The sequence below is a fragment of the Tachyglossus aculeatus genome, chromosome 21 (assembly GCF_015852505.1).
Source record: "Tachyglossus aculeatus isolate mTacAcu1 chromosome 21, mTacAcu1.pri, whole genome shotgun sequence".
NCBI classification, from domain to species: domain Eukaryota; kingdom Metazoa; phylum Chordata; class Mammalia; order Monotremata; family Tachyglossidae; genus Tachyglossus; species Tachyglossus aculeatus.
In genome coordinates this window covers 71,509,821-71,524,815 of record NC_052086.1, presented here as the reverse complement: position 1 = coordinate 71,524,815, position 14,995 = coordinate 71,509,821, and the positions used below count along the sequence as shown (strand labels likewise).

At 44.6% G+C, this 14,995-nt stretch overlaps 1 protein-coding gene across 1 annotated transcript in view; it reads left to right on the top strand.

Moving 5' to 3' along the window:
- Positions 1-12,293, top strand: part of RRN3 (RRN3 homolog, RNA polymerase I transcription factor) — a gene marked incomplete at its 5' end in the record, with an annotated part of 29,933 nt that extends 17,640 nt beyond the window's left edge. The window contains 7 exons of the mRNA XM_038762808.1: positions 11-141; positions 3,382-3,512; positions 4,175-4,359; positions 7,395-7,503; positions 8,494-8,646; positions 9,650-9,737; positions 10,975-12,293. Of these exons, the coding sequence (XP_038618736.1) occupies positions 11-141; positions 3,382-3,512; positions 4,175-4,359; positions 7,395-7,503; positions 8,494-8,646; positions 9,650-9,737; positions 10,975-11,136 (959 nt within the window). The remainder of the gene's footprint in view (positions 1-10; positions 142-3,381; positions 3,513-4,174; positions 4,360-7,394; positions 7,504-8,493; positions 8,647-9,649; positions 9,738-10,974) is intronic.
- Between the last annotated feature and the right edge of the window lie 2,702 nt (positions 12,294-14,995).

Here is a 14,995-nt window from a genome sequence, read left to right as displayed (position 1 = left end):
TGTATTTCAGGTGAGATCGACATCAACAAAACAAAGGATTTGTATCGGGATCTGATTGCCATCTTTGACAAGCTTGTTTTGCCAACCCACGCCTCCTGTCACACTCAGTATTTCATGTTTTACATCTGTAGCTTTAAATTGGTAAGTAGAAATCATTTTTAAAATGTCTTTTATGATTTAATGATGAATAAAAAAATCAGTCAAAGATATTTGACCGCTTACTGTGCGGAGAGCCCTGTAGTAATCACTTGGGAGAGCAGACTAGTGTTGTAGAATCCAGCCCTGCCTACGATAAGCTTACCATCTCTTAGATTGTAAGCATCCCAAAGGACAGGGACCGTGTCTAATGCCTGTCATTATATCCTCGCTTACCATTTAGTACATTGCTCCGCACACTTAATAAATACCGTTATTACTGCTATTACTACTATTACATGATCCCTGTCCTCAAGGAGCTTAAATTCTAGGGTGCAGAGACAGGTCCTGAAATAATTACCGAGAGGGGATGGGCCAGAAGGTAGGGATATATACAGAAGAGCTGTGGGGCTGGGAGTGAGATGTGTATCAAAATGCCTAAGGGATACAAACCCAAGTGCATAGGTGATGCGGAAGGAAGGGCAAATAGGGTAGGGAAAAGGAGTTCATTGTCTCTATTTGTTGCTGAATTGTACCTTCCAACCTCTTACTACAGTACGCTGCATGCAGTAAGTGCTCAATAAATGCGAATGAATGAACGAATGAAGACTTCTTGGAGGAGATGTGATTTTAGTAGGTGGGGAGAGGGTGGTCTGTCAGATATAGAGCGAGGGTTTCAGGAAAGGGAAGACGTGAGCTAGAGGTCGGTGGTGAGAGAGGTGAGATCAAGGTGGAGTGAGTAGTTTGGTGATACAGCAGTCAAGTGGATGGGCTGGATGTCATTAGGAGATTGGTGCAGCTTAGTGGAAGACGAGAGCTGATCGAGCTTCTTAAAACGTTTGTGAAGGAGTGTCTGATGCAGAGATGGATGGGCAACCATTGTAGGTTTTTGAAGAGTGGTGAGATGTGGACTGTGTGATATTTTAGAAAAATGATGTGGGCAGCAGAGTGAAGAGTATACTGAAGTGAGGAGAGACAGGAGGCAGGGAGGTCGGAGAGGAGACTGATGGACTAGCCGCGGTGGGATAGGCTAAGTGGTTGGACCAGCGTGGAGCAGTTGGGATGGAGAGGAGGGGGCAGATTCTCAAAGTGTTGTGAAGGTAGGGCTCACAGGATTTGGCGACAGACTGATTATGCGGGTTGAATGAGGTTGGGGGCTTGTGAAGTCAAGGAGGATGACAGTGTGGTCCACAGTGATGTGAAAGTCTGGGGGAGGAGTGGGGTTGGGTGGGGAAGATGAGGACTTCACTTTTAGACCTGGTAACTTTGAGGTGTTGTCGGGCCATCCAAGGAGAGGTGTCTCGATAGCAGGTGGAAATGCAAAACTAGGCCGTGGTGCTTTCCTCATGTTCTGCTTTATCTGTACCTCAATTGGAGCGACTCTCAGGAATATTTAGAAATTTTTCCCCTTCACTTTCCACATTAATAATAATAATAATAGTAAAAATAATGGACATATTAATTGCCAAGCATTGCAGTAAGTTCTGAGGAAGATACAAGATAATCAGTTTGACCCAGTCTCTATCCTATGTGGGCTCACAGTCTAGGGGGGAGGGAGAATAGGAACTTTGTCCTTATTGCGCAGGTGAGGAAACAGAAGCGCAGAGAAGTCAAGTTATTTTGTCAAAGGTCACACTGCAGGCGAATGGCCCAGCTAGGATTAGAACCCTTGCCCTGCCTTCAAGAAATCTCTACTTGGATGTTCTGCCGTCACCTCAAACTTAACGTCAGAAACAGAACTCTTGATCTTCCCATCCAAACCCTATCCTTGCCCTGTCTTTCCCATCACTGTAGACAGCACCACCGTCCTTTCGTGTCTCCCAAGCCCATAACTTTGGCATTATCCTTGACTCCTCTGTCTCATTCAACCCACATATTTAATCTGCCACTAAATCCTGTCAGTTTAACCTCCACAACATCAGTAAAATCCATCCTTTCCTCTCCGTCCGAACTACTGCCACGTTAATCCAAGCAGTTATCCGATTCCACCTTGATTACTGTAGCAGCCTCCTTGCTGACCTCCCTGCCTCCTCTCTCTAGCCACTCCAGTCCATACCCAGGTTATTTTTCTACAGAAACGTTCAGTCCGTGTTTCCCCACTCAGGAACCTGTGGTGGTTGCCCATCCACCTCCACATCAAACAGAAACTTCTCCCCATTGGCTTTAAAGCTCTCAGTCTCCTGCCCACAATCCAGCCTGCAGATTTCGCTCCTCTAATGTAGACCTTCTCACCGTACCTCAGTCTCGTCTATCTCACCCTCGACCTGTCTGTGTATCCTCTCAACATTTAGTGCCGTGCTCTACACACTTATTAAATACCATTACAACTACTGCACGTCCCGCCTCTGGCCTGGGATGCCCTCCCTCTTCATATCCGACAGACAAGACACATCTCCTCCAAGAGGCCTTCCTTGACCTCATTTCCTTTTCCGCGCCCTTCTACATTATCCTGACTTGCCCCCTTTATTCCTCCCCCCTCCCAGCCCCTCAGCACTTTGTACATGTCTGTAATTTATTTATTTATATTAATGTCAGTCTCCCCCTCTAGGCTGTAAACTCGTTACGGGCAGGGAATGGGTCTGTTAATTGTTATATTGTACTCTCCCAAGTGCTTAGTACAGAGCTGGGCACAGTAAATGCTCAATAAATACAATTGATTGATTGACTCCTAGGCTTGTGTTCTTTCCCCTAGGCTGCTTCTCTTCCTGATCCCCAATTGACACACTGACTTCTAAAATTGGCCTCCTAGGAGTAGTAAAGCTATATCTCCATTTGGACCCAAAATTGTTGCCAGTTTTATTTTTTCTACCAAGGTATAATGTCCTTGTCCCTTGCTTGTCCTTCTGTTCACTTTTTGATCATTTTACTTTTTATCTGCACCCTACCGGAAGGCAAAGAAAGGAGGAAGAGTTCTCTAATCAGTAGAGAAAGGCTAATACTTTTTTGTCAGGGTTGTTTCACGCGCATCTTTCGCAAAAGTTAGGAAAAGTGGATGAAATTTGGCTGAAATGTGATTTGAACGTATTTGGGAATTTCACTTATCCATGCCAGCTCTTTCCCTCCGTTAGCATGGATAACTGAATGCTGGCTGGAATTTAATCCATTAGTTTTTCTTTATAAACTTGATCTCACACTACTTCTCAAGAGAAAACTGGGGAAACCTTGATGGGGGTACTCCCCTTCTGGCAAACTGCAGGCATGGTGTTTTAGGGTTGTGTAACACGAGCCCCTCTTTCCTCGTTTCAGGGATTTGCAGAAGCATTCTTGGAACATCTGTGGAAGAAGTTACAGAATCCAAACAATCCTGCGGTCATCAGGCAAGCCGCTGGAAGTTATATTGGCAGCCTCTTAGCAAGAGCCAGATTTATACCTATTATGTAAGTAATCTTATTTTATGCAGACAGTTGGAAAAACTGAGAACACTGAGAACATCGAGTGGACTTGAATCAGGATTTCCTTAGTTTCAGCCTCTCCTTGGGGTGTGTGAAAGTTTCTCGAGTCGTCAGTAGCGGGGAAGTCCTTTAGGCTTAGGTGGATCATCAGCCCTTTTGGGCTCAAGTTCAGAACAGCCTCATTGGCTGCACACTGACGCTTTTAGGGTTAAGTGTGTTTGTCTCTCAAATGAAAGAACCCGGGGTGAAGGAAGCAATTGACTTGAAAGGCCCCCAGTCGTTTCTGGGGGCTGAAATAAGGGACTTCTTTTGCCGACCCTTAAATGGAAGAAGCCGCTGCTGTACAAAAAAAAGCAAAGCTTCCCTGTAGTAGTTAAAGAAAAAATAGCATGTCTCTTACAAAGCCATATTTCTCCAACGCTTATGACAACAGCCTGGAGTACTTGTTATCATTTGGTTGGGGCAGGAAACTGGGTGATCTCTCTTTCTTTCTAAACTCCCCATACCCATGAATCGTCCTCAGAACCAGTTCGTTTGGGATGTTGACAGCCATTCCTGTGGTTTGGTTTTTTTTTCATTCTTTCGAGCACTGCAATTGCTGATTAACAAGAATCCTTTTTATTACTGTCTTTCTTTTTCCCCCGTAGTACTGTTAAAGCCTGCCTAGACCTTTTGGTTAACTGGCTGCATAACTACCTGGATGATCAGGATGTAGGGACAAGAGCGTTCTGTGACGTCGCTCTCCACGGACCCTTTTACTCTGCGTGCCAGGCTGTTTTTTATACTCTGGTCTTTCGCCATAAGCAGCTTTTAGATGGAAACTTACGGAAAGGTCGGTATGCTCGGACTGCAAGAAGGGTGGTCGTTTGCTTTTGTGCTCTTTATTTTACCCTTCTCCCTTAGCTAGATTGGGTCGCTATAGTTACCCAAACAAAAGCATCCAAGTGTCTTTCGCTATGGCCCAAATTTCCGTCCTGTCCTGTGCACACTAGTGAGCCCACTGTTGGGTAGGGACTGTCTCTATATGTTGCCAACTTGTACTTCCCAAGCACTTAGTACAGTGCTCTGCACACAGTAAGCGCTCAATAAATATGATTGATTGATTGATTTAAAGCCCAGGCACGTAAATTTTCATCAGCATTGTGTGTGTTCTTGAAAGGCCATCATTTTCAAAAAGTTTAAATAATCAGCAGAAAACTCTGCAAGTGAGCTTGGTGATGATATTTGTAAATTTAAGCTGTAAACGGAGACTGTGAGCTCCCTGGGGTACTGAGATGGTGTCCAGACGGATAATCTTGTATCTGCCTCAGTGCTTAGAACAGTGTTTGATACACAGTAAGCACTTAACAAATACCGTTGTTATAATTATCCACCAGTGGTATTTATTGAGTGCTCATTGTGTGCAGAGTACTCTACTAAGTGTTTGGAAGAGTACAGTTCAATAGATTGGGTCGATATCCCTAAAGGAGTTTAGAGTCTAGAAGGGGAGACAGACATTAAAATAAATTAGAGAGGGGAAACGGTAGGTATAAGAATATGTCCCCAAGTGCTGTGGAGCTGGGAGTGGGATGAATAGCAAGGTACTTAAAGGGGTACAGAGCCAAGTGCATATGTGGCACAGGAGGGAGGGTAAATAGAGGAAGTAAGGGCTTAGGGGAAGCCCCCTTGAAGGAGATGTTATTTTTAGGAAGGCTTTGAAGGTGGGGGAAATGGTGGTCTGTCGTGCGAATGGGGAGGAAGTTCTGGCCGAGAAGTGAGGATGTGTTTAGGGGTGGTGACAAGATAGAGGCCCAGTGACTAGGTTGCTCAAGTGTCCGGTAAGGAATAGGAATAGGAAGTGTCCAATAAGGAATAGGTTTCCAATAGGAAACCAGTGAAGGTAGAAGGAGCAGAGTTGATCGAGTGCTTTCGAGCCAGTGGTAAGGAGTTTCTGTTTGATCCCGAGGTGGGTGGGCAAGGAGTCGGGTGACGTAGACTGGAGTCGGGAGAGATGAGGCAAGAAGGTCAGGGAGAAGGTGATTGGATCGACGTGGTGGGAGTTTGGATGGAGAGGAAAGGGTGAATTCTGGAGACCCTGTGAAGGTAGAACTGCCAGGATTTGATAACAGACCGAATATGTGGGTTGAATGAGACTTGAATCGAGGGTGCCGTCAAGGTCACGGGGCTACTGAGACGGGGAGGGCGGTGGTGGGATGTACAGTGATGGATGGGAAAGTTGTGGAAAGATGAGTTCTGTTTTGGTCATTTCAAGTTTGAGGTGTTGGCGGGACATCCAAGGGAAGATGTCCTGGAGGCCGGAGGAGATGTGAGACTGCAGAGGAGGAGGGAGGTCCCAGCCGGAGAGGTAGATTTGGGAATCGTCTGCATAGAGGTGGTAGTTGAAGCTGTGGGGGTGAATGAGTTCTGCAATGGAGTGTGTTGAGATCGAGAATGGAAGGGAACCTAGAACTGAGTCTTGAGGGACCCCCACATTTAGAGCGTGGGAGGCGGAGGAGAACAATTACGTATAGACATTTAAATTAAATCATTGCTGTGACTCAGAGTTGTAAAGGATGCTCTCTCCACTATGAAAAGCTGCCGTGTGTTCTTGCAGAACAGAGCTTTTTAGTGGACTGTTTTTAGGGGGAGCATGAAAATGATCTCTTTTCTTCTCTGGGTGCCTCTAACATCCATCTTCAGGATGACTTATCTTCTCATTTGCATAAGGGCCCTATCAAGTGATGGGGCAAGGTAGTGGAGGTGAAGCAGGGGATAATAGCGAGAGGCTAATAGCAGTAATAGAGATCTAGTCCTCAGAGAGCCGGGCTCTTGCCAGCTTCTCTCTCTCCCTAGTTCCCTGGGTACGAAGCTCTGGCAAGGCTAGCTCTAGCCGCTAACTCCAAATTCTTCTGAATCGGTTTTCTTTCAACCTTTAGTGTGGAAGCCCCTCAAGGGCAGGGGCTGCATCTTTTATTCTACTCTGTGGTCCCAAACACCTGATTTAGTGTTGTGCATTGTAAATTCATTCGTTCGTTCATTCAGTCATATTTATTGAGCGCTTACTGTGTGCAGAGCACTGGACTAAGCGCTTGGGAGGTACAAGTTGGCAACATATAGAGACCATCCCTACTCAACAACGGACTCAGTCTACAAGGGGGAAACAGACAACAAAACAGAACATGTGGAGAGGTGTCAAGTCATCAGGATAAATAAAAATAAAGCTAGGTGCACATCATTAACCCAATAAATAGAATAGTAAATATGTACAAGTAAAATAGAGTAATAAATCTGTAGAAACATCTATACAGGTGCTGTGGGGAGGGGAAGGAGGTGGGAGGGGATGGGGAGGAGGAAAGGAAAGGGGGCTCAGTCTGGGAAGGCCTTCTGGAGGAGGTGAGCTCTTCAGTGCAAAATAATGCAATGTAAGTGATTCAGGGGAATGACAGAAAAACTTGTGGATTGGTCAGAAACTCCTGACGTAGGCAATGTCCTTACTGCTTTAGTACGGTTATAGAGCTTGTAAGAATCTGGTGGTAAAAATGGGCTTAGGCTCATTGTATTGTGTCATGCCATATCATATTTTTCCCATGTTAGGTTTTGATTTTTTCTTAATTTAAGGAAAATTAAAAAATCTCAGCAATTTCCCATTTCCCTGTTGGCAAATGGCACGTTAATTAAACCAAGCCTAATTTCCATGTGATCACTTAGCAGCTGGAGCAGTTTCTGTACTCTTTGATAGAGATATTTTCCAGTCTAGTGTAGATTTGTGTTTGGAAAGAGCCAAAATGTGTATTTACCTTTTTGAAATGCATCAGAGGTATAGTATTTCCTCCTAGAATTTGGTCTTTTGAAATCAATTTTTAATTAAGGTCTTTATTTTAAACAAAGGTTTGGCTTACCTGCAGAGTTTAAATTTTGAGCGTCTCGTTATGTGCCAGCTAAATCCTCTGAAGATATGCCTCCCTTCAGTAGTTAACTTGTTTGCTGCCATCACCAGGTAACTGTTCGATTATATATATTTTTAAATTGGAAACTGAATGTGTATATTCTCTTTATTGGGTGATTAGTCTTGGCTGTTTCTAGCATTTTGTAGCTTTGAAGAGAATCGTGGCCTTGAAGGCATTGTAAATCAGAAAATCCACCCCCTGCCTTCAGGCAGAGATAAATTTAACCCAGTCTAAACAATTGGGAATATAATAATAATATTGATTAAGCTCTGAACTACGTGCCAAACTGCCTTAGATGTAATAGATGAGAATCGGACTCAGTCTCTGACCCCCCGTGAGGCTTGGTCTAAAAGGGAGGGAGGGCAATTACTTAATCCCCATTTTACCGATGAGGAAACTGAGGCACAGAGAAATTACTTTTCTTGGCCTAGGTCACATCGCAGACCAAGTGGCCGAGCTGGAATTAGAACCCGGGTCCTCTGACTCCGAGGCCCGTGTTCTTTCCAAAAGGCTATGCTACCTCTCTTGTTTGAAAGTAAAGTGAAGTAATTGCAGTTTGCGTGTAATTGCATTGCTAATAAAATATTAATCTGAGATGGTTGCTTAAATTATCCTTAAACAATTTTCCACATTCTACTTTCCACATATAATTATGCGGTAAACACTCCAAGTGCTGGTATACACCGTAGATGCTCAGTTGATATTTTCAGTCACTTCAAAAGTCATTTTCATGATGTACCTGAAATAAACAGCCTCTGCTTTGACACAATTTGACTATCTTTGCTGTTTGGATGGTGAAAAATTATGCTCTCACTTTACTCTCCCTTATTTGAGAGATTCTTAGCTACCTGGTCTAAAATCTTTTTTTTCTGGTTGCGGAAAAGCTTTTTTCTCACACACAATTTCTGTTCCAACTGCCGTAAGGTGTTCGATAAACCATTTCCATCAGTCGTCTCATGCGTACCGAAGAGTTCTATAGTTCATGTGGAATGACTGTATTTGCTGAAATGTCCTTTATGTGTCTGCTTGATGTTTGGAAGGAAATACCAGTTAGTGTTCTGCTACACTATCATCGAGAGGAACAACCGTCAGATGTTACCGGTCATTAGAAGTAGCGTTGGCGGAGACTCGGTACAGACCTGCACAAATCCACTCGACAGTTTCTTTCCCTTTGATCCCTGTGTTCTCAAGAGGTATGGGCAGATCTTTTTACGTTACGTTGCGCATGTGTGTATTTTAAATTAGCCAGAGCCTTTGACAAAATGTGGTGCCCTGTCGAGGTTGTGCGAACTGGGGTGGTCGAGTTTCAGGATAATTTTGAAATAGGGGCTGCTGGAAGCTGCCGAATTGGATTTTTTTCTAAAATTACTCTGTCTTAACCACCTCCGTTCACATAAATTCACCAGACCGCTACCTTCTATCAAAGGCTCTCGGTAGGATGACGGCTGTATTAGCACAGGCTTCGAAAGATAAACTCTATTCTAGGAAAAACGTCCACTACAGGATAATAGAAAATTTCTGCTCTTTTGAGATTTGTGAGCATGGGGCTTCTCCCCCTTGTCAGAACAGCTTTAGGTGATCTCTTTCTCAAAATCTGACCTTTTCCTGAAAGGTACCCCCTGCCCTCAGGGTTCCTGAGTTCACTCTCCCCTTTTTTCGGTTTTGTGGCCTGGCTTTACCGACACTCTCCTCTCCTACTTCTCCTCCTGCCGCTTTAGCCGGCTCCTGCTCCTTTCTCAGCCTCTTTCGCGGGTTCCTCTCCGCCTCCTTCCCATTGCCAAGGAAGCTACTGTAGAAACCCAAGAAAAGTGACCTCACAATGTATAGACTTGGTGTGCTTAGGCAAAAATGAGGAAACAAGAACAATTTTGCTGGTCTGTTAAGAAGTACTGAATTTGTGGGAACTAGTGAACCCATGTAAGGTGAGGAACAATTTTGGCATAGATGGCAACATTTCATTTTGAGTTCGGAGGAGAGAGGGGAATGGGGCTTTTTGGGAGGGAGCAAATGGGCCAGGCCTTGAAAATTGTAGCCAGGGGTTTGAAGAGTGTACCCTGAAGTATTTTCCAGCTCTGCTAGGAAGCTCTCAAGTTCCCTTGGGGGAGAGGTGGCACTTAGGAATTTTGAATAATACTGCTTACATTATTGGATTCGATCGTAAAATGTTTGAATGTGCCTTTTTTTTTTTTAAAACAGATCAAAAAAAATAATTGACCCTTTTTACCAAATATGGGAAGAGTTGAGCGCTGAAGAGCTTCAGGAATTTAAGAAACCTATTGAAAAGGTATCGTCCTGGTCTCCTAAACTTAAAACACGACAATCCAGTTGTTAGCATTGCAAAACAAGCCAAATCTAGAACCTGTAGTATTAGGATATGGATATTGATTAGGTGGTTTTACATACGTCACGCCATGTTTTTCTTTATTAAAAAGTTCAGAACCTGCGTCAATTTGGTTAATGCTTTAGCCCACAGCCATTATGTACCAAAGTGTCAAAAACGGCAGCCCTCTCTTCATACTGTGTAGTTGAAACCATCAGTTGTCCTAAAGTGTCCAGGCAATGTGGCCTAGTGGATAGAGCACGGACTTGGGAGGCAGAAGGACTTGCCTGTTGTGTGACCTTGGTTAAGTCACTTCACTTCTCTGGGGCCTCAGTTTCCTTATCTGTAGAGTGGGGATTAATGACAGTGAGCCCCGTGTGGGACATGGTTGTGCTCAACTTGCTAAGTTTGTAGCTACCCCAGCACTTAGTAGGGACCGTCTCTATATCTTGCCAACTCGTACTTCCCAAGCGCTTAGTACAGTGCTCTGCACACAGTAAGTGCTCAATAAATACGATTGAATGAATGAATGAATGGTACAAAGGAAGCACTTAAAACAATTACAACACCCACCCTCCCTCCCCGGCCCCTCCACCCCCCAAAAGCCCCCCCAAAACCTACCTTTTTGGACTTGTGGCTTCCTCGGTTAAAAATTAGTTCCTTGCGGGCAGAAAACGTAGTGTTTTGAACTTTTCCAAGTGCTTAGTGTAATGCTCTGCACAGAGTAAGTACTCAATAAATACCATTGATGGGTTTATTAGGTGAGTATATATTATGAGTATTATATTATGATATTATATTATGAGTATATTAGGCAAGTAGGATGAGTTCTCTCAGGTGGGTAATTGTCACACTCTTACAAACACCCTTTGGGGCCATTGTTGGAGACAGAACCATCACCTCAATGATGAGCCTTGGTGGTATCTTTAGGTTTTTAATCTAGCTCATTTTTGCAGGGCATCTTGTCCTCGAAACCGTGAACAAAGCTTTTTGGTGTTCGGTTTGGTTCTGTCACGTATTTTATCAAAGGAGGAAATAGAAATTATGGTCCACTATTTTTTTTTTCCTAAATATGGAAAAAAAAAGCCTTCCAATTCACCCGTCTCAGTACCTAAAACCCCACAGTAAATGTTATTCATGCCCCGTCGCTAAGACTTTTGTGATTTGGGGTTCTCATTGTTGATCCTTGCTCTCTGCCCAGGGAGCAGTGGAAGATGAAGACGACGATTTCTTGAAGGGTGAAGTGCCTCAGAACGACACCGTGGTCGGACTCACACCCAGTTCCTATGACGCGAATTTTCGGAGTCCCTCGAGCAGCGTGGGATCCCCACCGATCATATATATCCCGGATCGACCCCTCTGAGGACGTATTTAGCAATTAAATCAATGAACCAGTCCCAGTTTTCACTGAGAAGAGACTTCCAGAAGCAAAAACCCCAGCTCTGAGTTTCGTCACTGTTCCGCATCCAGCATCTCAAGAGTTCTGGCTTCATCCGACCTTCTCTGGTTTCTGTACAGATGAGTTGTTTTGGATGTTACGGGAAAAGAAGAGGAAGTGTAATGTGCAATATTTTATAATATGGTTTATATTATGATAGCCCTTTATATTTCTTGCAGATAGCTTTTGTTTAATGTGTAAATCTTTCTGTGTTCAAAGCTTTTGTAGCATAACTATTGCAGATGTACAGATACACTCCCAAGAGTGTAAGGTTCAAAGCAAATCCAGCCAGTGGTAGAAGAAGTTAATTTTTTTGGCCACCCCTGTGTGAGTTTCTGAACTTTAACATTTTGGTAGTTAATTTCAGTGCCTAAAATTGAAGAGACTCTTCATTAACCGTAATACGGACTTCCCGATTGTGTTATGGCTGTGCTGTTTTGTTGCACTAGTGAGATTCCCGTAGTAACCCGCAGAAGTGTAATTTGGGTGCTTATTGGTGATTTGCTGTTTGTTTTGTAAGTATTTTAGCGTTTCTTGTACTTTCCCTCTATTTTAGTTTTACCATCACCTTTAAAAATGCAGAAGTTCTGTGGAGATTTTTGTTTTCTTATCCTCTCTTCTGTTGGTTCAAGGCAAAATATTTTCATTTGCCCATGATTTTCTAACCATAAGCAGGGCTTTTCCCGAAGCGACACTTGTATGGTAGAGAATAGGATCTATTATCTTGAGGTTGGGATGGGGGTTGCTGGATCATTCTTGAATTTGAGGAAAATGCATTTTAAAACTTTGTAACTATTTATTGGGAAATGGAAAATTTCTACTCTTCTGCTTGACCTTTTACACTTAAAAAATTGTCACGGGGGGGAAGAATCCAGTTTATTCAGAATCTCTGCCAGGGTTCCACATTTTACCTGCTAGGGGATATTCTTGGAATTTCGTACGTTGTTCTAAAATGGCTAAAGGAAAGTATACTCAGTTCTGTAGCGTGGGGGTTCGTGATAATGAAAACTATAGGTGCCTTGATGGGTCCCCCTGTTCATACAGCCGTTTCTCTGAATATATCATTGTGTTCTGTCAAGTTACACATGTTGTCGGAAGAACGTTCCCTAATTTCCTTAACAGTGTTCTGTCCAAATACGCAGCAAAAATACGTGTCATAGAAAAACAGAGTGTGCAAAACTGTGGGTTCCAACCTATAGATGGAGATCTCCAGTAGGCTGCTGCCGACTTGGTGCTTTGAACAATGCATTTGGGCTAAATGCTGGAGAAAGAAATTGAGTCACTGCCTCTGACCCACGGGGGAGATCAGTTGTTGGCGGGAGGGGAAGGGGTGGACATAAAGGAATAATATGGTTTCAAAAAAGCAGAATCGGTGGAGAAGGAATCCTGAGAACAGGTGGTCATTTCTCCAGCCTCTGCCCGGTCCCTACCTTTCCTCCTCCCTCCCCCTTCCGTTTACTTCTCAGTCCCTTTCCTGTTTTCCCCTCTTCCTTTATTCCTTTTCACCTTTCTCTTTCCTTCACCTTTCCTCTTCCTTTTCTCTCCCCGCTCCCTCTCTCTGGCCTCAACCTTTTTTCTGCCCCGTGTCGACACCCAGCCTCCCTCCTGTTGTTCCAAGGCTTGGGAAAGGTGCCCAGGAGCCTGGAAAGGGAATGCAAAGGCTCGGGAGCAAGAGGTGTGGAGGCTTGGGTGGTGTTGAATACCGCAATTATTATTGTTGTTATTATTGTTGTTATTCCTATTATGTGCTCAATAAATAGGATTGATTGATTCAGACTCACAGCATGGCCCAGTGGATAGAGCACAGGCCTATGAATCAGAAGGACCTGGGTTATAATAGTAATAATGATGATGGTATTTGTTTAGCGCTTACTATGTGCCAAACTCTGTTCTAAGCGCTGGGGTAGATCAGGTTGTCCCACGTGGGGCTCACAGTCTTGGGCCCCATTTTACAGATGAGGTAACTGAGGCCCAGAGAAGTTAAGTGGCTTGCCCAAAGTCACACAGCAGACAAGTGGAGGTGTTGGTTCTAATCCCGGCCCCACCTCTTGAATGCTGCGTGAGCTTGGATAAGTCATTTCACTTTTCTGGGCCTCAGTTACCTCATCTGTTAAAATGGGGATTGACTGTGAGCCCCATTCGGGACAGGGACTGTGTTGGATCTACCCCAGCCCTTAGTACGGTGCCTGGCACATAGTAAGCGCCTAGAAGCAGCGTGGCTCAGTGGCAAGATCACGGGCTTGGGAGTCAGAAGTCATGGGTTTTAATCACGACCCTGCCACTTAATAATAATGACGGTATTTGGTAAGCGCTTACTATGTGCCAGGCACTGTTCTAAGCGCTGGGGGAGATACAAGGTAGTCCGGTTGTCCCATGTGGGGCTCATGGTCTTAATCCCCATTTTACAGATGAGGTTAACTGAGGCCCAGAGAAGTGAAGTGACTTGCCCAAGGTGACAGCAGACAAGTGGCGGTGTTGGGATTAGAACCCATGACCTTCTCACTCCCAGGATCTGTGCTCTACCCACTACGCCATGCTGCTTTCCTTCCACACTTGTCAGCTGTATGACTTTGGGTATTTTAACTTGACCAAGCAAGCACCATGGTTCAGTGGAAAGAGCCCGGGCTTTGGAGTCAATCAATCAATCAATCGTATTTATTGAGCGCTTAGTGTGTGCAGAGCACTGTACTAAGCGCTTGGGAGGTACAAGTTGGCAACATATAGTGACAATCCCTACCCAACAGTGGGCTCACAGTCTAGATGAGTGGGCTCACAATCTAGAAGTCAGTCAGAGGTCATGGGTTCAAATCCTGGCTCCGCCAAATAGTCAGCTGTGTGACTTTGGGCAAGCCACTTCACTTCTCTGGGCCTCAGTTACCTCATCTGTAAAATGGGGATGAAGACTGTGAGCCCCACGTGGGACAACTGGATCACCTTGTAACCTTCCCAGCGCGTAGAACAGTGCTTTGCACACAGTAAGTGCTTAATAAATGCCATTAAAAAACTTCTCTTCCTCAGTGTTCTCATCTGTAAAATGGGTAGGAAGCCTGTGAGCCCCCTGTGGGACAACCTGATCACCTTGTATGTCCCCCAGCGCTTAAAATATTGCTTGGCACATAGTAAGCGTTTAACAAATGCCATCATTATGATGATGATGATGACATTTATTAAGCGCTTACTATGTGCCAAGCACTGTTCTAAGCGATGATGTGATGGGGGCCAGCTTCCCTTGGGCCTGGATGGGTGGGGGGTTTCCTGAGGCCGTGAGGGAAGAAGGTTCTTGTGAGGGGGCTGGGGGGGAATAATAATTACTGTAATGATGGCATTTGTTAAGTGCTTACTATGTGCCAAGCACTGTTCTAAGCGCTGGGGGTGGCAGTACAAGGTGATGAAGCAGCAGAGAAGCAGAGCCTGGGCTTTGGAGTCAGAGGTCATGGGTTCAAATTCCAGCTCTGCCAATTGTCAGCTGTGTGACTTTAGGCTAGTCACTTATAATAATAATAATGATGGCTTTTATTAAGCGCTTACTATGTGCAAAGCACTGTTCTAAGCGCTGGGGGGGATACACGGCGATCAGGTTGTCCCACGGGGGGCTCACAGCCTTAGTCCCCATTTTACAGATGAGGGAACCGAGGCACAGAGAAGTGAAGTGACTTGCCCCCAGTCACACAGCTGACAATTGGTGGAGCTGGGATTTGAACTCATGACCACTGACTCCAAAGCCCGGGCTCTTTCCACCGAGCCACGCTGCTTCCACTTCTCCGGGCCTCAGTTCCCTCATCTG